Raw genomic sequence first — 26,275 nt, 5'->3', positions numbered from 1 at the left:
TCCTATCTGGGTCACTCATAGAAGCCACCCTGCCCTCCAGTGTATGAGCTTTGAACTTAAAAACACTGGCTGTGACTCCAGCAACTTTTCTACTCGCCTGGTAATTCCTCTGTGCAATCCACGTCAACCTGGTTTGGCTACAAGATACTTTGGATACTTTGAGATGCTGTGCTGGAAGGCATGCTACAGTCAAGGAAAGGTACTGCTTTCCTTTTGTCCACAGAGACAGACATCTTGTCCTTGAAGGAAATCAGGTTAATCAAACACAGTTTGTCCTTCTTAGATCCATTCTGGCTGTTCTTATCCTTCCATGTGCATCCTGTGCTTGGAAGTGAATTCCTGAAGGATTTTGCTCCATGATCATCTTGGGCAGTGTGGTCAGGCTGCTGTTCCACCCTGTAATCTCCTTGTTGCCCTTTTAGAGCATGGACATGACATTTGCACTTTACCAGTCATCACCTTCCCAAGTTGCCATGACCTTTCAAAGGTGATAGAGAGCAGCCTGGTAATGGTCTTGACTGGCTTTTTCAGCTCACTTGGATGCATCCTGTATTGTCTCAAGACCTGCTGTATGCCAAGTTTGCTTCACTGGTCTGTACCTCATAACTTCCTCTACTGTGATACTGTGCTGTCGACTGCCTTGATCTTCTCCATGTCCCTAGTACTAGATCACCTCCCTCAGTGAGAGCAGTGGGACCATATTTGCCTCATTCTTTTCGTGGCCAGTGTATTTATAGAGTCTCTTGTTTCCCTTCATAATCCCGACTAGTTTCAGTTCCAGCTGAGCTTGGCCTTCCCAATTTCATCTTTTCTAGTTTGGGAGGTTCCTGCTGGGTAACCAGCTTCTATGTTCCAAACCTTTACCTTTTGTGCTTGAGTTGAGGCAGAGGTTGCCCATTTAGGCAGACTGGCTCCTTGCCATTCCTGCTCGATTTCTAGCTAACTAGAACAGACTGTTCTTGTGCTATGAACATGTCATCTTTGAAGATCAGCCCACTCCTCTGCCCTTCACAGCAGCTTTTCACAGGATCCTGCCAGCAAGTTTTCCAAACGAGCCATAGTCTGTTCTCCTGAAGTCCAAGGTCTGCTATTTTCCTTCTTCAGATCTGTTCGAGTCTTAAATTCCACCATCTCACAGTTGCTTCTGCCAAGTCTGCCACAGACTTTGTTTCCCTGAGTCAGTTCGTTCTTGTTTGTGAGTAATAAATCAGAGTGCCTCCCTGATTTGGCTTATTGCTTGTTTGGAAGAAGTGTTCCTGATGGTCAGGCATCTCCTGGATTGCTTGTAGCCTGCCAAGCTGTTCTCCATGAGTATGTAGGAATGGTTAAGCTATTTACTAGATGTTCTTATCATTAACTCCCTTAGACCATGTCATCTTTAATGTCATACTGGATTAACTGTATTTCTGATCCTTTTCTCTTCTGTATTCAGATCTGAGATCCTCTTTAATGCCTTTCTAAGGATAAAATTCCATGGTATTTGACCCTAAACAAGGATCTTGCAATATAAACCTCTGTGCCTCTCTGAATATAAGCATCTACAGCTTTTCATACAATTACATGCTCTTCCCTGGTAGAATTCTTGCTCCAGCTACCTGTTTTGCTTTGTTTTGTTCTTCCTCTAAGTGTGTGTAAGGGCTTGTCATGCCTCAGATTACCTCCAGGATTATGGATTCCATTCACTGATTCCATAATCTTTTGTCCTCATAGTAAGAATAGATTTTTAAAAAGCATTTAGCTGGGAATGCATTCATAGCATGCTTAATTTACAAAATTAAAGAGTCTAGGACCTCGTGTGTTTTTAGAACTCGTGAGAGACCACAATTTCACTGTTTTCCATTTTACAGATTATCACAACTGCTGATAAAACACATACTGACAGGCAGTTCTTATCTGCAGAATGCTGAACAGAGCATTGTAGACATCATTTTAAGAAGTGAAGGACTACACATGTGGTGAACACCAAAAAGCACTTTGAGATGGCCAGCACTTACATACACATATGTAAATTTGAATCAATGTTCTGTATGGAATGGATGGCTGGATGTGCCAGATCTTTGTGCGATCTGCAGTTGTACATGAAGGTTACTGAGTCACATTCCACATCATGTGAGTGCCGTTGAACCCTCCAGGTGTGTAGAAGCAGGTTGCACCTGCAATGGCTTTTTGTGTGCTATGTACTCCACCTTGGCGTTATCAGTGGAGCATCAGGGGATCCTGGGAGTGCAGCAAGGAACGATTGAAAATTCCAGATAGGCGTCTCTGGCTCTCTTCATTACCAGTCTTCCCATAAGCTTGTGAGTGATTGTTAGAGGTGTGAAATGAGAGTAAGCAAAATATGGAAGACATTTCAGTTGTTACAGCTAAAAGTAGAGGGTTAATGGTTTCAAAAAAATAATAGAAGAGGATATTAATACTGACTAGAGATTTCAAGAATTATCAAGAAGGCACTAAACATTTGAATAAAAATAGCTTATTTTTACTCTAAATGAATAGTTAAAATTCTTGTATTCTGTTAATGCATGTATTATTACAACTTCTGTTTGATTTGTTTTAGATGAGAAGATTGTGGAAAAAATACGAGCTTTACAAATGAAAGCTGAAGACTATGATGTTGTTAAGGTGATTGGAAGAGGGGCTTTTGGAGAAGTGCAGCTGGTAAGAATGTAATGATTTAATGTTTAAACAGATTAACAGCTTTAGCCAAAACCTTCCTCAATCTTCATGTTTTATATTTAAAAATTCATTCTTAAAAAGAACAAGTGTAATTTTCATTGTATTGATAGGTTGTTTCTATGCATAGTAAACAGTAAATCCGAGTTTAAAATATGAGGGATAGGAACTGAAAAACTGGGGAATGTTTTCTATCCTTTGATCAAAATCAAAAAGGCAGTTCATGGCAATTCTAAATGTTTTTGGCCACAACTATCACTGTGTAATGATATCTGAGACCTTCTACAAAAGAGCAGGTGAACACTGCGGCAAATGATTTTATAATTGTGATGCTTGCATTGTATTTTAAGTGACATGACTCACCAGATTTTTAAAAGATTCTTTTCTGAACATTGTCCCCTCGACATTGTATGCAATATGATATCTAAAGTATGAATGGGATTACTTTAAAAATTTCTATTGCAGAGAAATTCTGCTATTAAAAAAAAATCATCAAACCACAAAAAGTAACTTGGTGTATCACATGTAGTCTGACTTTCATTTAATTTTGATTTTTCCAGGACTTCCAAATCCTACTGTCTGATAAATGTCATAAAAAAACGAGCATATGTATAAGAGGGTTTGATATGTCACTTTTGAAATAAGCATTGAATGTAAGTGCCAGATAGAATCTAGAATGCAAACACATTAGGGACAAGTTATCATGAGCTAACAGATAACTGCACCAGCTCATCCATGGTGATTTTCTGTGTAAAATACTAAAGAGAAAAAATATTCATTTTTAGAGGAAGAGAGATATGAAGCAAGTTAATGTAAAGGGGAGCAACTAATTTCTTGCAGTTGAAGCTTGTTATCTTGTTACCCTGAGGTAACAAAAATTACCTTTGTGCTTGTACTTGTTGACCTGGAACTGGCATTTTACTGCTCTGTAGTAACTTTGCACTAGGAAGCTGGGACAATCATATTGTCTTGTACTGTGTGACCATTTCTGAAAATACAAAGATGTGTTGGAGTCTTGTTGAGGAATGTGGTAAGATCTAAGTGGCTTATAGGAGGTACACAGTGTATAATGGCAATAAATTTATGATCCATTTATAAAATTCTTTGTGTTTTCCATATTAGTGTTGCTGAAATTTGTTGGAACTGGAAAAAAAAGCCTCTCTGACTAGCCTAATATTATTTGCATGACTCATGGGTAATTTGCAAATTTAGATGTGATTAGTATGGCAGATAGCAACATCTAATCAGCAGTTTGTATTCATCTATGTCATTTTTTAAGACAACTTCATTCAGGTTTAGTAAAATGAGAATGTAGCACCCTCTTCTCTATTTCCATCAGGTTCATTTACACTTTGTTTTTGTCAGGAAGAGTGAATGAAGTATGGAGTGGAGTATTTCCAAAAATTGTAATTTTCTAGCAAGACTTTAAAGAATTATGTATATTTATATGATTTTATATCCTTGTGGGCAAGAAATTAAAAACAAAACCAAAACCTTCAGCAGAACCTTACTTTCTTGTGAAGGGGCTGCTGCAGGGTGTTGGTAAGAAAGCATTCTGCTCTGTATTTTTTCAATGACAGTCATATCAAAGGGTTTATTTTAAAGTCTTCTATTAGACATTTTTATCTTTACATTAATCCACATGGAGCAGTAAATAGAGATGCTTCTTACATACATGTGAAGTCAGTGAAAAATCAAGTTGTAAGGAGCAGAGTTCCTTGTTCTTTTGTTGAGGATGTAGGAGATGAAAAAGAGCAAGTCCCAATAACAGAAGTCCTGTGTCATTTTTAGGTGCAACACTCATATATTTCCTGGAAACATACAAGAGAATTATATTGTTGATGTGCTTCAAAAATGAAAATACATTGTTTTTATATGTGCATTTCTTAAGAATATAAGAGTTTTTCTAAATTATTTTTATTTTCTTTTTAACATTTCATTTCAACTAGAAGGTCCTGATTTGTTCTGCAAACTCTTTTTCTTTATTCACCATGTCATACACAATTTAAATTTTTAAGAAAAGGTGATTTTTTGTAGTGTACATACTGCAATTTGGCACTTTGAGGGATCTGAAGACAAACTTTATTTTTCATTTGCCTGACCATTAAAATGTAATGAAAAAATGCAACCTGGTTATACAGTGATGAGGTTTCAGTTGCATTGTTGTCAAGGGATTTTTTTTTTATTTTTTTTAATAAGCCCTTCAAAAAAAATCAAGAATTCTTGGTATTGGAAAGAAACTTCTTTGTGTTCATATAGATCTTTTCTGTACTTCATGTCAATTTAACAAAAACAGTTTTTCTGGAGAGTAAAAATACAAGTAGAAATCATAATGCTATGCAGTCTTACAGCTGAAAAGCAGTAGGCTAATAAATACAACTGCAGATCTGAACTAATATTAGCTAGTGATGTGGACATCCATACCTCAGTTTTTTGCCTCACAAGGTATGGTACAAGTTTAAACTATTGAGCTAAGCTCTATCTATTTCTACTCCATTCAAAATGTTAACACCACTGTTGCAGATGATGGATTTGTGGTAATGAAAGTATTTTGCAACACTTTCTGTGATCAAAATAGAAATTTGCTTCATTGGGGATTAAATACAGAAAGAACCATATATAAAACATGATTAAATACATGAGTTAAATTAATGAATGTTGTGTTATCAGTATGTGTTATTGTGCATGGGAATTGTTGCATAAATATTTATTATATGTTTCTAATTATTATATTAGTATGCTTATTTTTTGGCTTGTAATGTTTGCAGCATAAAATAGTTAGCTATGACCTCTTTAATTTCATTTTGTTTTGCCTTAGTCTTCTGCTCCAGTGTAGCATTTTCTTGCTAAAGAAGTGATATGAAGCAATCAGCTTTCCAGTTTCCGTCAAGAAAGTGAAACGTATTCTCTGCTGTTATGTTTTACAGCTAGATTATTTTTAAAAAGGCTTGATTTTTCCTCTTCCTCTCTCCTTCAAAAAATTTAAAAAATAGTCCAGTAAAGAGAGATCAGATGACTCTGGTCTGAGCATCTGACTCTGGTGGAGAAACAATTTCCTTATAAATCGAGAAGTATTAAACTCTACACTTGTGCTCTGGTCTCTGGTGTTGCTGGGTCTGTAATGATGGGGAAAGCTAAGAAAATGATTGCCAGCTGCCAGACCACTTTTGCTCTTATGCTGTGCTGTGAATAAAAGTGACTGGTGTCTAGGGCAGACAAAAAAATTGAATTATGGTACTTAATATGTTACTTCTGGTTTATGTAGAAACAGTTATTTATGAAAGCACATCCTGAGTTCCTCTTGTTTGTTTTTCACTTGTGGAAAATCATCTTGATTTGAAATTGAAACTTACCCTTAGTTCCTTCTCCCACGTCTAACCATGACAGACTGTGACATTGCAGTGACACAGCAGACTGTCCTGCTCATGTACTGGAAGAGAAAACTAAAGCAAAGTTACCACTTCCTTGTGTTTGGGTGCTACAGTATGGTCTGTGTGACAGTCTTTATTTTCTGATTTGTCAGTGTTGCAAACCAGTGGTTGTCATGGCCTCCATAAACAGATGCTGGTTTATTTTTCTTCATTAAGTCCTTTGTTTATTAGGTTTAATTCCCCATCCGCTGCTGATGTTCAGTTCTTTAGTAAAGCAGATAAAGCAGTCATGTTTTATTACCTGGATGTGAACTTTGATACCCTATCTGTAGTCATTTCTTACAGCTTTTTAAAATATTTTAGGAGACTTGTAATTGAGTCAAGCCTCAGAGTTCATTTCAAAACTCCACCCTAGGATCACCATTTTTTTCAAAATCATAGAAGAGACAATACCATTACCAACACTAGATATGATCACTTCAAATGGATGTGTTATTTTCTTTGCCTACAGATTGTCTTCCCATATGAGTGCTGGGGAAATTATGGATGCATTTTGTTTATTGAAGTTACTAGATTGTTGAAACAGAGTAGAGTGAAATTCTTTTTTCTTAATGCATTTTCATGAGTTAAACAAGGTCATGTTACTCAGTACTAATGGCATGAAGGGATTTTCCTACCTATTTTGAGAGTTACTCTGGTGAGCTGCAGTTTAAATTTGGCAGTTCATTTTAACAGTTGGAAGAAATTGAAACATCATGACAGTTTAATACATGAATAATCTGCTGTATGAGCCAATATCTGTACGTACAAATATAGCTCTGAGTAAAGAGCACAGTGGCTAGCAGCTCAAAAGGCTGTCTCCAGGGGCTGTGGGGCTGATAGGAGGAATGTCAGCGGTAGGTCTGCTCACCTGCAAGGTGTGCCAAGACACACTCAGTCTCTGGGTGTGCCAGTATATGTGTTATTGCTTTGTTTTTGTACAGAGAAAGAGCCTATCTTGACATTTTCTGAAGAAATCATTTAGCCAATAACCTATTGGCACTATTTAGAGAGGTGTGTAGACTGACTGTGGGTCCCCCACCCCTCTTTACTTTGCCTCTTCTGTACATGAGCTTCCTTCAGGCTGAGCTGACTTTCAAGAATTTTTTTCCCCAGGTCATGGGAGACAGTTGTTTTTCTAAATGCAGGCAGCTACTCTAACTGCACCTAGGCAAGAGTACACTGACTTTAGGAACTGTAAACTACTAAATGCATTGTAGAGCTTCAATGTGATGTTTCGTAGAAAATGCATCTTCAATTAAACAATATCTTTTTGAGGTTTCTGGTCTTTGTGTTTCTTCTGGTTTTGGGCAGGATTACAAAAGCTCTACTCAGGGGAGTATAGTTTGTGGTGTACCACCAAGTCTTTGTAAATAATCCCATGTGGGATTAGTAAGTGGGAAGAACTTAGTTTACAAAATACTGTTTTAGGACACCTTCACTAGCTGACTAATTAATGTCCTAAAATATGCTTATAGAGTTGTTAATGCACGTAGATAGCACGTTTCTGTTCTGGTCTTAGGGTTGGAGCTTTTTTATCTAATTGTAGAGAAGGTTGTTTATTAATGTTAAACTATGCGAGATACTAATAATAAAACTTTACACCTGTATCTTGAAGGCAAAAAGCCTCAATTTCAAGAACAGCAGCTCCTTAAATAATTCTCTTTCTGTTTATGTTCTTGCTTTTGTCAAGATTACCCCTTCCACTTGATGCTTCTTCCATTCCTTCAGCAATATTAATTTTTGCAGCTCCTTGGGAGCTGGAGACTGATAATTTTCATGAATCAATTTCACAAACTAGTCCACTGAATTTTTTATTTCAACAGGAAAAAAATATGCAGAAAATTAAAGTCCTTATGATTCAGACTTCTTACAGCTGAAAACTTCTCACCTTGATTTCTTTAAGGAACACTCAAGAATGTTAAAAAAACCTGTTCCTCTAATAGGTTTTTTCATAAAATAGGATATGAGTAATGACTGCAATGTGCAATTTAAGGATTTGGTTTCATGTCTGAATTCAGATAAAGTTTTCAAAAATGTTTTCATGTTTTGTAATAAAGGCTTTAATTCCAGTTTTCAAACAAGATTTATTGTATTAATTTTGCACCATTTAAAGTGAATTTAAGAACTGTTTAGGGAAAAAAAATAGGAGCAATTATGTTTTGGTGTAAAATAAAAATTGGCAGAGGCTGAAGCAGATCGCTTGCCCAGTTTCTAACATAAATTAAATCAATGGCTAGACAGTGTTCAGAATAAGAAAATAAATGCAGAGTTAGACTTTATTTCCTGCTATGGTGGGTTTTTTGAGCAGCTGTTAAACTTTTCTTTTTAGGTTTGGAAGTTCTTAAATCCTTACTGTTTAGTAAATTGGTGTATGAAGACCTGGAGGCATCGCATCCCAGAAAGCAGTTTGCACACAGCAGAAACATACTATGCTGGTACTCAGGTTTTGAACAAGGCATTTTAAAAAGGTTGATTCTCTTCTTTCTCAACCAACAGGTTCGACATAAAATGACACAGAAGGTTTATGCAATGAAGCTACTAAGTAAATTTGAAATGATCAAGAGATCAGATTCAGCCTTTTTCTGGGAAGAAAGAGATATCATGGCCTTTGCCAACAGCCCGTGGGTGGTTCAGGTAAGGAAGATATGTAAAAGTAAAATAATAACAACAACAGCAATAGTAATGATGCTGATGGCATAAATACTTCTCAGTCCTGAGCTGGTTTTGAATTTACAAACTCAAATCAAGGTTTAGGTTCAGATTTTTACTTTTAAAAAATACATTTTTACAGCAATTTCCCTAAGTTTTGTGTATTTGGCTGTGTTAAAAAGTAGATTAATTTGCATTTTAGTCACTACAAATGCATAAAATAATTAAATAAAATCATAAAATAATTAAATAGATTTTTAAAATGCCTACGTAATTATTTGGAATAATAGGGAAGTTATCTTTCCAACTGTAAAATCTGTGTAGGAATGTAGAAACAAATGTGGTTGGTATTTCCAGTCTTTCCTCATGATACAGTCAGTTGATCACAGGCAATTGGTATTGAGTGCTTTAAATAGTCACTGTCTTTTCGGCCACAGTATGATATATGATGAGTGTGCAGTCCTGGTCTCCTGCAAGACAAGGGGCTGTAACAGAGGATTCCTTGAAACCTTCTTCTCATAGTGGTCAGTTCTGAGCATCAGCACTCAGCATATCCAAGTAATGGAGACTTGACTCCTTCATCTGGTCTTGAACACTGTCACTCACAGCAGTCTCGTGACATGTGTCATCAAGATGCTGTAATGTGAATTATGCCTTTGGGAGCAATCAGTACTGATTATTGCCATTTGTTGTAATTGGTAAATTGCACCAGTTAACAAAAGGAGTAGTGAAAGCATGTTCTTGGAGAAATTGTTAGTCCTTAATTTTTAAATAGAATTAATTAAAATGCTCCCATATATCTATTGACATGCTTCTGTATATTTAATAAGACTGGCTTTAAGCTTTCCATATATTTTTCATAACACTTCACCTCAGGTATACAAAGATGTTTTGCTCTTTGAGCGTGTTCTGTGCTCTTGCCTATATTCAGCAGAAATACTTAAAATACTTTGTTCTAGTAACAGTAATTGTCAGGAACTATTTTTCACATGCAGCTGAAAGTAGCAAGAAATGCATGACGTGGATTTTCAAAGGAAGCTGTCACAAGCAAGATCTAAATGTGTGTCTGCATTTGTAAATAGCAAATGAACTAAAGTGTAGTTGCAATTCTGCCTTCTGTGATTAAGTATATTAGTGTGATATATTTAGGTGATGTGGTCCAGTGGGGTAGGACATTGAGCTGGTTTGAAGAAAATGTAGGTCCTGTTCTGATCTAGAAACTGGGATAGATCATACTGCTTCTTTCTGTCTAGGTTTTAATGTGAAAAACAAATGAAATAAGAGCTCTGGATAGTTTTAATTTTTTTTAAATGAAATCCCTTAAGGACAATAACAAAAGTACCGTATAAAGACATAGTGGTGTTATTTATTATTATATTAATATCCCTCTGTGTGACAAAATAGAGATTATTTTGAATCTTTATTTGGATTTTAATGACCCAGTGCATTATTGTACTATATATTGCATATATTACCATTTGTGCAAACAAATGCAGTGCAACATATATGTGTTAAAATATATATTTCTTATCTAGGTCTTCTGTCACTAGTTATAGAAGTAATTTTAATCTGAAGGTCAAATCTCCATAATAACATACCTGCCTTTCATGGTTCCTCATCCTCCACAGTCTCCGTGATTCTGACTTCCTTTCCACACATCCTATTTTTCAATCACCTTTTAATTTTGTGTGTGTAATTTAAAGATGTGAATGGTTTTAGTTCTTAAGTTAAGGCAGTATTCCCTGAGAAATAAGGTGAGACTTTCAAAGACTTCTTCACAACAGTCATTGAACATTTGATAGTAATGCTTTTTGCTGGACTGGGCTATTTTCAGACCTGGTGATCACTGGGTGGAATCTCTAAAACTTCAGCACTCTAGGTCTGAAACACATTTTAAAGAGACTGAACTTACTTTTACTATCATGCCAGTAGGAAACATACTGACTGCAACTTACACCAGATCAATATTTTATTGTTAAGGACAGTTTCTTTGTATTGTGTTGTAATTGTCTTCAGGAACATTTTGGTTTTATTTCTTATTTCAATCTGTGTTGATTTAGTCAACAGTGACTTTGCAAACATGTACAGAGATAAGGAATTTATAATATAGAAAATTTGGAAACAGTCTAAGATGCTGCTCACTGTTGAGCTATTTTAAAATCAGAACATGATGCTTCCTGTCGCAGATTTGATACTTTGCATTTTGACTCTTAATGCCTTAGTCTTAAAATAGGTAGACACCTATAGTATTAAAATAATAGGAAATATTTTTTATTTTCTCAAAAATTATAATGAGGGGATTCTGAAGTTCAGCAAATTTCAAGGTGCTCTCATAATTAGTAGAAAAACGTATATTTTATGCATATTAAAAGTCATCTTGAAAACATATTCTCAGGTTTAATGAAACTTCAAGATAAAGGGCTTTCTTCTTTTCCATGGCTGTCTGAAAAGTAATTACGTTTTTTCCTTTCCTTTTTTTTTTAATGTTGCAGCTATTTTGTGCCTTTCAAGATGACAAATATTTGTACATGGTAATGGAATACATGCCAGGTGGAGATCTTGTAAACCTTATGAGCAATTATGATGTGCCTGAAAAATGGGCCAAGTTCTACACAGCTGAAGTTGTTCTTGCTCTTGATGCAATTCACTCCATGGGCTTGATACACAGAGATGTGAAGCCTGACAATATGCTTTTAGATAAGTATGGGCATCTGAAGCTGGCAGATTTTGGCACTTGCATGAAAATGGATGAAGTAAGTATGCAACTGAATAATTTACCATCTATTAATTTAATTCTAAATTATGTCTATATCTAAGGTTATTTTCTTACGAAGTATAATACACAAAGGTATTCATCAAATGATCTACTTCGTTAGAAGGCTGTTTCTTGATTCATACTTCTAAATATAAGAGTACTTTAAATAGTGTAACTTTTTCTGTTATAAACTGTTCTCTCACACGGAAAGAGGATGTAAACTTACTCTTTGCTATTTTTGAAAGTATGTGAGTTTATGAATTTCTGAGGTACATTTTTTTTGCCAGTGTTTGAAAAGCTTGCAAGATAACTCTTAGTTTCAACATTAATAATGTTAGAACAGTTCATAAGCTGACTTTTTTTGGTAAATGAAATAATTTTATAGGCAAGATAAATTTCGTGGTTTTTTCCTGTATCTAATTGTTCTCATAGCATCCTCTAGTGGTCATTCGGATGAGGTCACAGTACAGCAGCTGTGGTATGTGATGTATTGATCAAATTCTGTTAGTTATTTGTCAGGATGCCAAGATGTCAATTGAAATGATTTAATTGTCCAGAGTTAGCCATGTACAGCCAAATACAGTTTTTTCAAAAGTTTGTATAAGAATATTTTTAACAGGATACTTTATATTATTAAAAAATCTTGAAAATAAAACTACCTTTTGTAGTTTACACTCTTAGAATCTTGTCTGGCTGTAATTTACAGAATATACTATCCCTATGAAAAACTATAACTATTCTTCCTGTGAAAAACTGTAACAGATTATGAAATATACAAAAAACCGTATATGAGTGCATGTTATGATTTACCTGGTCCCTGAAAATTTTCTGTAGTAGCGTTGGCAAGGGTGTCAGTTATACTTGCTTTTATGTTTTGGGGTTTCTACTGTATTATTTAGTCAGTGCTTGATATAATTTGTACTATCTACTTAATTTGCATTTGCATCATTAAGTTAATGTCTCTTCAGCAGTATCCAGAAGTACTGTGTCTGTTTAGGGTGGGTTTCTTTCACATGATAATATATTAACTTCATAATTGTCCAACTGCAGCTGTTTATTGAAGTTCAGTCTATTCAGTTTTGTTGATGTTGTAGTTGTTAGTAAAGGCAGACATAATATTTGCCTCAATTTTGTTTATTTACTTGTCTGTATTTTAGAGAACAGCATTTACTTTAACTGAAAAATTCAAAAGTAGTACTTGGTCTCTTAATTAAGTCCCTAAAAATATTAATATTTGTTTTGAGTCAGTAGATTGTAATGTCTTAAGGGAATCTGTTGTTCTTTGGAAGTGACAACAAAAAAATATATAAAAAGTTCACAGTGTAAATCTACTAAAAAAAAAAAGGTGATCCTCTGTGCTGTTTTAGGGACTCCAGAAATGGTGGACCTACGCCTTTTACCTTTTTCTTTTTCACTGCTATTATTAAAAGAATTACTAAATACTAAAATGTGGATTATGGTACTGTAAATGTGAGGAATGCTTCCGTGTTTCCTGTAAAAAGTTACAGTGAGCTCCAATTTAGAGTGGGCATCATCAATGGACCAGTGATCTCCTAGAGAAGTTGATTTTTTTAAAGGATTGCATTTTAAGTTTTTTGTGTTTCTCAGACTCAGTGGAATGGCAAAAGTTTTTTTCTACAGGAAACTTTAGAAGTTGAGAGTTTCTGGATTGTCTCCAAATCTCATGCTACTTCTTACAAAACATGAACACATCCCAGCTGTGTAAATATAATATTGGTGTTGGCAGACTGATTTGTAGAAAACGCACTGCTTACCCAATACTTACTTTTTTTTTTTTTTATTTGGATCTATTTTAGCAGTTGTGAACATTAGCATCTTCCTTACACTGTTGAGAGCCCAGGAACATTTTGCTGCAATTTGTTGAGAGATTTTTCTGACCTTTGCTGTTCAGTATTTGCCTAAGTCAGCCAGGCCAGGCCAGAACAGACACTTGCAGCAGAGTTTCTCCTTATCGTTTTCTGAAAATAGTTGCTAAGCATTTTAGTGATCTTCTCCAGCATAAAAGGAACTTTATGTAACTCAGTTGTGATAATTGGGAGTTTGTGGTGGTGTTTTTCATTGTTTGTTTTGGATTTTTTTTTAATTAGTTGTCTTTTTAAAAATCTGCAACAAAATGAGTATTTCTGTTGTTGAATAAGGAGTTAGACTCAAAAATTTAGTAGGAACCATAGTTCCGTTTTTTGGTATTTAGGTATGATAAGGTAGACCAGGGCAGGGTTCACCAGTCTCTGTGTAATCCTCAGGTGTTGTGTAAGAAGTTAAACAGCAGTTGGCTTAGGTAGGTATCGTAGGGCCAGGAACTCCCAGTGTTGCCACGCACAGCACTGTTCTGTGCTAACTGAGCTTTCTGCAGAGCACAGATTCAGAGAGTATCTGTTGAAAAAGATGTGACCAAAGGAAGGGATGTTTGCCACTTGGGATTATTGCTTCAACCCAGACAATTCAGCTGAAAGAAGCAGTGTGTTCCTCTTTTTGGAGCTCAGCTTCTTTCTCACTGAAGCTTGTCCGGTGAAGAGGACTCTGCTGGATCCTTCCTGTCTCAGTGCATTGTCTGCTGTTAACAGCTGATGTGTGTGGTGCTCCTGTTTTCACACAAACACCCTCCAGCTCTTGTTTACTGGAAGGAACTTCCTGAGGGGGTGAAAGCCTGATTGTCAGCCTTGGTTCAAGACAGCAAGTCCTTCAGGTTTGATGGAGATCCTCCTGAAGATGAAACCTGAATTGCTTTGTCTTCAGCAATATAATAATGCTGAATGATGCTGGGAAACACTACAGGGAGCTCACCTGCAGGTTGTCAGGAGCTGCGAGAACACTGCTGTCTCCTAGACAGACTATTTTTTAAAATTGTTGTGCACTGTACATCTCTCATATAGCTGCAGATAAGTTCCAAGGTCCACCTTGATCTTTTGAGGTGATGAGAAAAGTTTCAGGTTGAACACTGGCCTGAGACTCCCAACAGGAAGCTTTGCATGGTAACTGTTACATTAAATGTGCTACTCTGGTATAAGTAGAGGCTTAGTGTTTGAAACACAGGAGTAACACATTGCCCAGAGTAAGCAGCTCCATTTAAGTCTCTTCAGAGTGTAGGGACTGCCAAGGTGCTCTGTAGTGGACAGAGAGCATGTCCCTGTTTACTCAGCTTTTATGCCAGAGATCACAGTCTGACTGTGGTAGTAAAGGTACCCAGTACTTAAGAATACGTACAGAACAACACCCAAGTTCTTTGAAAGAAGTGTGTAAATGAGTGAAACAGAAATCTGGGAATTTTATATTGAGGTGATAATGGGCAACTTCCTCAGGGACATGGTAGAATCCCCATTTTGTGATGCAGTCCCTCAGGATGCTAGATAATCTTATATCAGCTGCTTTTCCTACAACCGGCTGAATTAGATGAACTTTCAAGTCCCTTCCAAGCCAGGCTGTTGTGTGATGTACGAATGCTTTTCTAGGTTAGTTCCTGAGACGGAACTCAGAGAGTTCTATGGGGAGTAAGTATAACCAGCTCCATGTCCTTCAGACAGAGCTATGGCCCATTGAACCTGGTGTTAGCATGCAAGGGCTTCTTCTATTGCGGATTTTTTTTTTTTTCGTGTTTTACTGTTCAATTCTTTGGCACCTTGTCTGAAAACTTGAAGTTTTATTGCATGAAATTCCTTAGCATCTGTAACATCGTTGAAAAGTCTTTCCTTGTTGCTGCATACCAGGTGTCAGATTTGTGTAGGTCTCTCTGGGTGTTGGCACAGCCTTTGCTTTGTTTGTTTAAGACTTCAGAAAATATCAACATGTGTAACATATTAAAAAGTATTCTTGCTTTGGTGTATTAATTATAGAGGGATGGGAAATAGGGTGTTATTAAGTGCTTAGGTGTCAAGGTGGAGAGGCTGTGACTGAAGCTGACTTCAGAGAACTCTTTCAGAATTGTTTTGGTGACTTTGTTTTTAAAGTATCTCCTTACCCAGGGAGGGATTCAGGTGGCTTCAACCAGACTTGACTGAGCAAAAATTCAGGCTTTCCCTTGTTGTAATTTTGTGTTTGGATAAGGAACAGATAGAGACACACTAGTGTTGGTGCCTCATTAAGTTGCCACAGTCCTACTAGATGAGCAGAGCCACATAACCCTAGAGCAATTCTCCCTGTGCTCAAAGCAAAGACAGGCTTAGGCTTCAGAGAAGAGGTGCAGCTTAGTGCAGAGAATGCTGTGGCAAGCAGGATATTCAAACAGTGGTTCCTTGCCTTGTGCTAGATCCATTTTCAAATGCTCTCAACTTTAAATTTCTGACATCTTAGAGCTTTAGTTTATTTTCCAGTGTTAAAATGTTTGCCTGTATTTTTCTTTGACTAATGAATGCAATAGATCTTCTGGAAAGAGCTAATTTCATTTTCTTATCCCAGTATGAATAAGCTATGGGCTATCTCATCCAGTATAGAATGCGAAAGTTTATCTGCTCTTCATTCTGGAACTGAGAAGTTAAAACTTCTTTAGGTTTCAGTTTTAGAATGGAGTCATAGAAGATAGGCATTTGCCAGGAGGACATTTGAAGTACTGCATAGTACTTCCATACTCTACAGTAAGTAGAAGTATTTAGTCATCCTTTAGTTTTTACCTGCTGGTTCATGCCTTTCTGGATTCTGTTTTAGTAAAGAGATAAAAGCTTTTTGCAGCTCATATTGTGTATGAGAAAGAATATTGTAATGTGGTGTCTAAATTTTGTGTATCAGTACAATTCCCAAAATGAACTTTAAATATGCATTTTGAACTTAGTTGTTACTACTAATATTCTGTATTAATATTTAGAATTAATACGTATTGCCATTCATGCTGATGGCAAAATGCACGAAGAACCTTTGTAAAATGATTTAGATAAATTCAAATTGGGGAACGGAATAAAAAATGAGTGTATATTTTTGGTATTTCTCTAACGTCATCTAGGATTTAATTTCATTCATCCATCTGGTCTCAGGAGTGAATTCAGTGAATTTCATTAAAAGAAACAGGACTTTGAATCAGAATGATGGCAGAGCTGATTGATGCTTCTGCGTCACTTAGCCCCTACATTTTTAGTTCCTCAGTGTGAAGCAGAGGATAAGGAATCATTTCATTGATACAACTGGGGTAATATGATAATAAAAAAATATTTTTTTAAGAAAGAAAGCTTTGCTATTCTATAAAAATAGCTTCTCCTTTTATTGTTCTTCTTATCTTTAAACAAAAACAAGGTATGTTTATAAAAATTTACCTATAACTAGATTTATTGGCTGAATTAGACAAAATTGTTATGTATCTGCTTTGTAAGGCCTGGAATTCATAACTTGTCAAAATTATTCTAAAGTTTGTCCCTGAATTCAGTGAGAAAAGGAGCAGTCTGATATAGTGTGTACCTTAATATTAAAATCAATGGTAAAAATAATAAAATTGGTGAATTTTGAGAAGGTTAAGTCAAGAGGAATCACTGCAGAGTATACAGGGGCAAGCACCTTGCCAAGAAATGTAATTTCAATGCATATTTCTTCTTGAATTATAAATAGTCTTTAAAACACACTCCTCAAACCAAGTATTTCAGGCTATAATTTTTATGGTTTTGTGTCCTAGTGGCAGAGGAATTGCTTAGAGAGGTGCTCAGAAGCCCCTTGAGCTGAGCTGTTTGTGTTGTTACTGTTGCACAGACAGGAATGGTGCGCTGCGACACGGCCGTGGGGACGCCCGACTACATCTCGCCCGAAGTCCTGAAATCGCAGGGGGGTGATGGTTATTATGGACGGGAATGTGACTGGTGGTCTGTAGGGGTCTTCCTTTTTGAGATGTTAGTTGGTAAGTAATGATTTCCTCTGCTAATGAGATTATCATTGAGTCTTCCTTGTGCCTTTAGCTGCACTTTGCTGCTTGGAGGCTGCTCGTGCCTCACGAACAGCTTCTGATTTTGGCTGCTGCTGCAGCTTCATTGCTGTTCTCTTTGCTCTCTGTCACTCGCGTGCTGCAACAGCTGTTTGCGTGCTTGCTCAGTGATTAGTTCCCTGACTTGGTTCAGCTTAGAACTAATTCTTAGAATAGTTTTAACTGGGGTCAGCTACCTCACCACATTTGGGCCACCTCAGGCAGGACTGAGTTTGCAGAGACATAACAGATGAGACAGGAATGCAAGGACAGGACTGTCCTTTTCTCCTCCTTTTCACACCACATCAATGTCTTCTGTTAGGTCAACGTGTGGAAGTATGGCTCAATTCTTTCTTTTGTGCTGGAGTCAGAATTTTCTAGTAAAATACACTGGACTGCTATGGCAACAAACATAGAATATAATCTGTTAAAGAGATGAATCATCTACATCTTAAAATATAGTGAGGATCAGTATGATAGTCTGGTAGCAAAATCCTGACTATGGAAGGATGGAATTAAGCATACAAGTATTAAAAATCCAAATCAGCATTTTCTGGGAATATTGCAGATTTGAAGTTTCTGGTATCCTGAGATACTTAAGCATATGATGCTGTTACTATTTCCAACTCTTTCAGAATTACATTTTGACTTTAAGAATGTGTGGTTTATAGTTAATAGTCTCTTATGAACAATTTTAGCAGTAAATAAAATTATTCAGTTCTTAAAATATATTCATAGCTGTCTAGAATGTTTTGTCAGCATTTCAGAACCTCTTTTTTTCCTCTTTTTTATCTAGGAGGAAAATATTACTTAATTTCTCCGTATCCCACACATTGGTAGAAAGTATCTATTTTTGTCTGTGCTTATGTATCAGATTCTGGCTATGGTCTTCTAAAATTCTGCACTTCAAAGAAATTACAGAAACTGTTTTGTTATTCTGGTTTTGATAAAGCTACAGAACTAATGTAAACTACTTCTATTATGAAAATGAAAATTTTATTGTGTGCTTAACTAAACCATAAAATGTTGGTCACAGGACGAATCGTAACGTTAGTTCAGTGACTTAAGATAGTTTTGAGGTGTGGCCAAAATCAAAGCTGTTTCCAAGACACAAGATGATTGAGAAGAGGAAGGTTGGGAAAGAGGGAGGCAGCAGCAAATATCAGTGATTCCTACCTTCAATGCACTGTTATGGCAACCTAATAGATTTACTACAAGTCTGGAAGTTAAGTTCAACCTGGTGTGTACTAATTTCTGCTTTTGAAAGCAGAATGGTTGTTGTCCTTTGGTCTGTTTGTACATTTTTTCATGTTCCTTGTTGGAAGGCTGCAGCCTGTGATTCCAGGTGATTCCTGCTGAACCAAGAAAAGAGCCTAGCTCACGTGACTGATTGTTCACCTTCTCTATTAAATCTATGGATTAGTTGGGAGAAAGGATTCCTGCAAAAGTTGCAGCTTCTTGATTACAGACCCAAACCATTTGTATGTTGAGAATGTTGCCAGTTAATTTGATTGTCAGTTGCCTTTATCACAGCCTATTCTCTTCACTTACTGCAGTTTTACCTTTCTTAAGTCTAGTTCCTTTGCAATTATCTTTAACTATAGCCTAGGCTGGAAACCTCTGAGTGAGAAAAGTCTATTATTTTAAAAGCCACCTGCCTTGTTAATATGGGCACTCAGGCTGATGTAATTTGTCAGTCAACAAGATTTATTAATATGGGTTTAACAGTGTGGTAACACGGGGAAGGCTCCTGCTCAGAGCTGACATGCCTTAGGGAGGATAGAGCTGTGTGCCTCTGAAATGGTCTTCTGAGAGCTTTGGTGGATTCCTTCCAACAAATGTGCATTAGCAAGTCTTTAATGAGTTTTGGTTCATTTTACCCTTGGAATGTTTAAAGATTGATTCATACAGGTGTCAGCCATTATGTAAATTAGAAAATATATTGAGAGTCTTAAGGCAGAACAAAAGATGTAAGTCACTAGGCAAAATTTTGGTAGTGATAGACAGGATGGAAAATGGTGTAGTCTGTAGCAGAGACATTTTGGGGAAGGAATATTCTCAGCAGTATATATAATTTGTACACTGCATGTCCATTTTTTTAAATTTTTATTAATACAAGACTCTTCCTGGTAAACTGCTTGTAGACTTTTCATTATCTCTGTTGTCTTATTCAACTCACATAATTTAAACATGATGTAAAGTCACAGCCAATGTATTATTTTATTTTCAGGCGATACTCCTTTTTATGCAGACTCACTAGTAGGAACATACAGTAAAATTATGGATCATAAGAACTCATTGCATTTCCCAGATGATGTGGAAATCTCTAAGCATGCAAAGAACCTTATCTGTGCCTTTTTAACTGATAGGTAAGTGCACATATTGTTCTGGCACTGGTTTTTATTTTGGAATGTATTGGGTGTATTTATTTTGGATGGTACGTTGTAAAAATTAATTCCTTCTCCTGATCTCTGTTCAAATCTCTTCTGCCAAACCTCCTGTTCTCTAGTTTTTCTTTTGAGGTGTTTTTTCCAGGTATTGTATTTTATTTCTATGAGCAGTTCTGACAGCTCTTGTTAATATAACACAATTTGTGCTGGACAAATTCTTCCAATTACAGTAACAAACCTGTAAGACTGAAAGTAATTCATAACCTCCAAGGCAGAGACAAAATTGTTTTGCTCAATATCTATATGGGTGTTAATTAAAAATAGTGGAAGCAAATATTTTCTGAAAGTGAGAATGTATTTACTGAATTTGTTTAAGGTTTCTTAGAGTGTTGGAATTTTTTTTCTTCTACTTGGTTGCATTAATTGGTAAATATAACTAACAGTCTTCCAAGGTTATTATTTTGGCTAAAAAAAAACAAATCCAAGAAGTTTCCCTTAATGGAACTAAGCCACTTACTGAAATTAAGCTGTGTAAGCTTGTTCTTGACCTGAATACTTACATTTTGTTTAGTTTCAGAAAGCAGAGATAATCTTCATTTTCACTGATTTAAAAGAACAGTGTAGGTTCACAGTTAACTCTGGCTCGATGATGCCTTCTTATGCTTTCCTGTGGTCACCTGAACTTGGCTGGAGCAGGACATCTGGCCACTATAGAAGGAGGGATTAGGAAAACAAAATGCCTTATAATGGGTTTTGCATTTGAAGAGAGATTGTTTGCTTTACTGAGCAAGCCTGTGGTTGGTCAGGAAGGATGTGCTTTATTTAACAGCATTTGTCTCCCTTAGTAGCTGAAGGGTAGAGAGAAAACATGATTAGAATTTAATAGTGTAAATGTAGTAAGGTGGACTTCCACTACGTGTGTCCCTCTTCCTGTTTATATTTAACACTGGGCTCAGGCAATTTATTTGAAACAGATGCTGCGTGATCGCTGCTGAAGCACTTAAAGAAGGACTAACATCAACCCTGTGATTTATTGCTTCTTTTCCATGCATTGTTTTTATGTCCTGTTCTTGTACGTAGTTTCAAGAGAGACTCCTCTGTTCAAACTTAGTTTCTTGTTGCACTTAAGATTTACTTCATGGCAAATATCGGCAAGAGACGTGTCAGGGTTAGTTGTGGGGCAGAGGATGGAATTCTTAGGATATTTATTTTAGTCCAACTTTGAATAACTGTTCTGTGCAGCAAGTTAGACCTTCCTTCACTTGCGTCTTATGGTCTGTCATGTGGTTTGGCAGACACAAAAGTTCTGCAGTTTTATTTCCCCCAAGGGTGTTGAGTTTTTGTTTGTGTTTCTAGTTTTTTCTTAGTTTTTGCCTCAGTGCTTGCTTTCTTGCTTTACTCCCCACGTGGCAGACTCCAGATTCTGGACATTTTAGCAGTCACAGGGAGAGCGCATGCTAAGAATCAGTACATTTTATATAAGAAACTACAGATTAGTGGTTGGTGGTTTTGAAATTTTGTTTTTGTTTGACCATTAGTGTGGTTAACACAGACAGTCTTTACTGAAAGTTTCATTGCTGCTTATGAACAAGTGAGAATTTAAATTAAAAAAAAATCAAAAAACCAGCTTTTTTTCCTGATGTGACTCTGGATTAATTGCTGTTTAGGGATGTGCGACTTGGGAGAAATGGGGTAGAAGAAATAAAGCATCACCCTTTCTTCAGAAGTGATCAGTGGAACTGGGACAACATTCGAGAGAGTAAGTAAATCAGGTTAAAAGTTCTATTTTATTCGGTATTTGCAATAGTAGAAACGAAAAAAAGCTTTCTGTTGTATAAATTAAGTACTTTCTATTATGAATCTTGCCCGAACATTCATATTTATCACTTGTATTATAAAAGCTGATATAAGGACGGGTTAATAAATTCACATTTTTCCTACTGGAATTATCTCACCTTTATCATGTTTTTAATGTAGGCATTTCCATTTTAAACAATGGAATTGGATGTTTCAGAATTTTAACTAAAAGGAATGCATGTTGGGTTCTGTTTCTCTGTTTTTTTAATTCTTTTGAGGTCGGTTTTTTGGTTTCCTTTCATTTTTCTTTTAATGTTTTGGTAGTTAAGACAGTAGTTTGACAGTGGTCGAACTTGTCAGTTTTACTGCTTTTCATGTAAGATATTGGGAGCCTGATAGCTTTAAGTAAAAAAGCAAAGTATGTCAGTTCTCATAAGCTTGTCATAACTTCTAAAGTTATATATTTACTAAGAAATTTTAAAATTATTGGATTTAAAGTTGTATTCTTAAGTGTGATTACCTGAGCAAATATGTCTTGCATACTAGATGGCCTATGCTTTAGGCAACGAATACAAACATAGATTGCTCTAGAAAAATTGTTCACAGTAATATTTCCAGATCTGCTGTCTGGTTAATACATATTTAACTCCCAAGTTATTTGAGGACAACTTATAATATAGTCTTTTAACACTAGAGAGATACCAGTATATAGCAAGTGACTGAATCTTGGAATGAAATGCATCTTTTTCCCCCCTTTTTATAGCTGCTGCTCCTGTTGTTCCCGAGCTTAGCAGTGATATAGATAGCAGTAATTTTGATGACATTGAGGACGACAAGGGAGACGTGGAAACCTTTCCAATCCCCAAAGCCTTTGTGGGAAACCAGCTGCCTTTCATAGGATTTACCTACTACAGAGATAATTTGTACGTGATACTTTGATATGCATTTTTGAAAACATGCTTGCACATTTTTCTTATATTCTTTTTTTTACTCTAAATACATGATTTATTCCTTGCATTATATTAATTTATGTCCAATTGTGAAGATACAAAATGCAAAGTTGGAGTACAATAATTTTTTACTCTTTCAATTATTTTGATAACTCTGATTAAACAATGTGTTTTTATATGCAGAAAAGTATACAATATCTTAAAAAATCAATTAAGGTTAAAATTCTGATAGATTTGGTGGGTTTTTTTTTCTAAAATGACATTTTATTAGTTATTTTAGAAGAAAGCTTACACAGCATTAATAACTTTCTAGAATTCATCTTGAATAATCAATAAATAATTGTATTAATTAAAAAATTACAAGCTGCTGTAGTTTTGGAAGCATTTTGTTAATGAAAGATTCAAATCAAAAAGATGCACTAACATAAAAACAAAACAAACCTCATTCTGAGAGCAGTGTAGGACAAATTGAGACTTGAGAGAATTGATTAAAATGGCAGGGTTGCCAGAGTTGTTGAAAACTTGAGTAAGAGCTGGAGGGATTTGTTTTTGTTTTTGACAGGTTGCTAAGTGACTCCTCTCAGTCTTGCAGAGAAAACGAATCTGTGCAATCTAGTAAAAATGAGGTTAGTGCTTTTTTTCCTTAGTATTAATGGGATGATTAACTAATTTTGTTAAGTCTGTTAAGAAAAGACAAAGTCTAAAGTAAGTGTTTAAGCAGTTTTGTGGGGGGCTTTTTGTCTTTCAATGATCCTCAATAAAAATGATATTTTTCTGTTTACAGGACAGCCAAGAGGTAAGTATAGTATCTGAATTATGAAAGACATAAAAAAATTCCTACATAATTTTCTGTGGATGTGAAGTATCTTAAATGTTTATTCACCAAATTGTTAGCAGTAAACCAGTTGTATTTTGAAACAGTTGTACTCAAGTGTTAAGGTGCTATAGTATAAAGATAAATGAATACAGATTTTGCTGAAATTCTTTTTGCATCCAGAATTTGTTTGGAAAGCCAATGTTGAGGTTCTGTTTCCTACAGACACCACTACTCTTGTGAAGGTCCCACACTTGCATTAATGATTCGTGACTGATTTATTCAGAGTTTGAAAAAGTAAACTATCACCTGCAGGGATAATAAAATGTTTAAATCATACTCCAGTTAGAGCAAATGGAGCATGTTTATCCAGCTTTGAAGACTGACAAATGAATTTAAATTTGCATGACAGGAAAAGCGATGGTATTTTCATATACTTATTTAATTATGTTACTTAAACGTTTGTATTATTCAACTGTAGATAGTGTATTGTTAACATTTCTTAAAACTTACAATTCCTTTTCAAAGTTTAAAAAATACATAAAGGAAATGCATTATGTATTGATCAGATAAATTTAAATGCAAATGTTTATTAGACTCCACTTCCTTCCTGTCATTGATGAATAGATGAATAGTTTTAAACTTGACCTTTTAAATAGAAATGGTACTGCTGTTTAAAATACATATGGTCACAATCATGATGTTTACTTTATGTTGCGTTAGTAAATGCAGATGGTAAAATTTTGCATTTCACTTCTGACAACTTCTTTTATTTGTATTTTCTCAAGCAACAAATCTCCAGTTTTGATGTCCTTTTCAGTGTTCCTGTTGTGGAAGTCTTCTAATTGTAACAATTATAAAGTGTTTCAGAAAACCATATTTTTACATTTTGTGTTTGGGGGGTAGAGGAAGAGGAGGAAAGGAGGAAAATAAATGCCTTTGAAGGCCTGAAGTCATGAGATTAATCCAAAATATATTATTTATAATTTACTTCATGAATATTTGGGTATTGGACTCACAATTATTTTTTAAAAATATTTTAGTAAGCAAACCAAAGCATTTCCAAAGTGTTCATTAGCTTCCAAGGTGTAAGACTAAGAAATTCTTCTTTATATGACATCACTGAACATATTTAGCCATATTATCTGAATATTGTCCAATTTGGTCATGTACACCCCTTTTTTATTTTTCCATTTCATTTAGAAAATGCTATCCAAAAACATCTGCTCCAGTGGAAAGTCTCTGGCTACAGAGCACAGCAAAGGGCCGGTAACAATGTTTTTTGCCCATATAAATTTAATGACTCACAATCTGTGGCACATAATTCTGTGATGGTTCAATTTAATTCAGCATGCAGCAAATTTTGTTGCTATAAATCCATATATTTCAAATTATCAGAATTAATACCTTATAAAGATGTAACCTTCTAGTGATGGTTTTAAAATAATATACTGGAAGATTCAATTAATTTTCCTCACTTTCCCTTATTTTGTTATTTAATTGAATTGCATTTGTTTTCTGTTAAAGCATTTTTATATGTGGGCCATGCTTTTTTGACATTTTACACAGTTTCAGAAAAAACTAAGCAAGCTAGAAGAACAGCTCAGTAATGAATTACAAGCCAAAGATGAACTAGAACAGAAGTACAGGTGAGAATGTTTCAACATGTTTGGTATGTTTATAAAGATGTTTTATTGGACCTTTTGTTTTTGAATGCTTAAAAGCATTTTAATCCACTTTGGGGATTCCCAACCCTGCAAGCAGGCCTCACTGGAAGTTGCTGGCTTAATTCTTGCTACTCCTCTGACTTCTGGGGAGTTTTTGGAGGGTTTGTTGAGTTTTTTTTTGCTTGAACTCCCTATAAGAATCTAACTGTTTAGTGATTCCACCAGTCCTTGAGGTTTCATGTTATTGCTGAAAACAGAATATCTTGCATAAAATTAATGAGACAAAAGCACCTTACATAAAATTACATCCAAACATTCTAATTTTTGTATTTCATTTCCATATCAGCAGGGTTTAAAATTATTTTTCAAATTTATTCAGGTCTACAAGTGTTCGTTTAGAGAAGATAGCAAAAGAGCTCGATGAAGAGGTAAGGCCACAGATTTCATAGTTTTAACATTTGTGCTTGGTTTTTCCTTTGATAACAGCAAATTGCTTTTGAGTAGCAGTATATTTTATAGCAAATAACAACAGTTGATTTCTTGGTATTCACAAGCATGAAATTGTTGTCAGCACTGAAATATTTTCATTATGATTTCTGTACTGTGACTGCACATTTCTTTCCAGAATTAGTTTTTTATCATATTTTTAAGTTAGCAGACAGCATGACACAAATATCCCATACAGATTTTAAAAATGGAAAGTGTGAGAGTAATGAGGAGGAATGCTTTGCATTGTTTGGTGTTAGTAAAAGGACCCTGTTTCTTCCCAGCTTTGCACCTTACTGCTTCTACAAATTTGGATGTGGCTGTGTACAATTTAATGTATGGCTCATGCAGGTGCATGTCAAGACCTTACCTTTACATGTATGTTTCTCTGCTTCCAGAGTGACTGCTTAGGCAGGTCTGCCAGGTTTGTCAAATCCAGATGATCAAACAGTATTTAAATTGCCAAGCTCCTGGCCATAGACATCCTGGGCTGGATTTGACCACGTGTTCTGATACGTTGCATTTGCAGCAGGCAGATAGACTGGCTGCCTCCATTACCGACTAAACTGAGTGCATGAGCTGTGTTTTTATCGTATAAGAATACCACTACTATGTGTGTAATTACTGGTGTATTTTTTTAAATATATCCAGATAACTTCAAGGAAGAATGTAGAGTCTGCAGTCAGGCAGTTAGAGAGAGAGAAGGCTCTTCTGCAGCATAAGAATACAGAATACCAGAGGAAAGCAGAACATGAAGCAGATAAGAAACGCAATTTGGAAAATGAGGG

At 35.7% G+C, this 26,275-nt stretch overlaps 1 protein-coding gene across 5 annotated transcripts in view; it reads left to right on the top strand.

The window, feature by feature from the left end:
• Nucleotides 1-26,275, top strand: part of ROCK2 (Rho associated coiled-coil containing protein kinase 2) — a 103,261-nt gene that overhangs the window by 48,177 nt on the left and 28,809 nt on the right. For 2 of the 5 annotated variants that reach the window (XM_014894977.2, XM_088162409.1), the window contains exons 3-14: nt 2,558-2,658; nt 8,583-8,720; nt 11,228-11,488; nt 17,176-17,320; nt 19,614-19,752; nt 21,441-21,532; nt 22,334-22,493; nt 23,083-23,146; nt 24,538-24,603; nt 24,904-24,983; nt 25,381-25,429; nt 26,139-26,274. In XM_014894977.2, the coding sequence (XP_014750463.2) occupies nt 2,558-2,658; nt 8,583-8,720; nt 11,228-11,488; nt 17,176-17,320; nt 19,614-19,752; nt 21,441-21,532; nt 22,334-22,493; nt 23,083-23,146; nt 24,538-24,603; nt 24,904-24,983; nt 25,381-25,429; nt 26,139-26,274 (1,431 nt within the window). Of the gene's footprint in view, nt 1-2,557; nt 2,659-8,582; nt 8,721-11,227; nt 11,489-17,175; nt 17,321-19,613; nt 19,753-21,440; nt 21,533-22,333; nt 22,494-23,082; nt 23,147-23,304; nt 23,317-24,537; nt 24,604-24,903; nt 24,984-25,380; nt 25,430-26,138; nt 26,275 lie in introns of all 5 variants that reach the window. The other 3 variants (XM_014894979.2, XM_088162410.1, XM_014894978.2) reach the window with 2 other exon arrangements.

The sequence above is a fragment of the Sturnus vulgaris genome, chromosome 3 (genome assembly GCF_052056855.1).
Source record: "Sturnus vulgaris isolate bStuVul1 chromosome 3, bStuVul1.hap1, whole genome shotgun sequence".
NCBI lineage: Eukaryota > Metazoa > Chordata > Aves > Passeriformes > Sturnidae > Sturnus > Sturnus vulgaris.
This window is presented reverse-complemented; position numbering and strand designations above follow the sequence as displayed.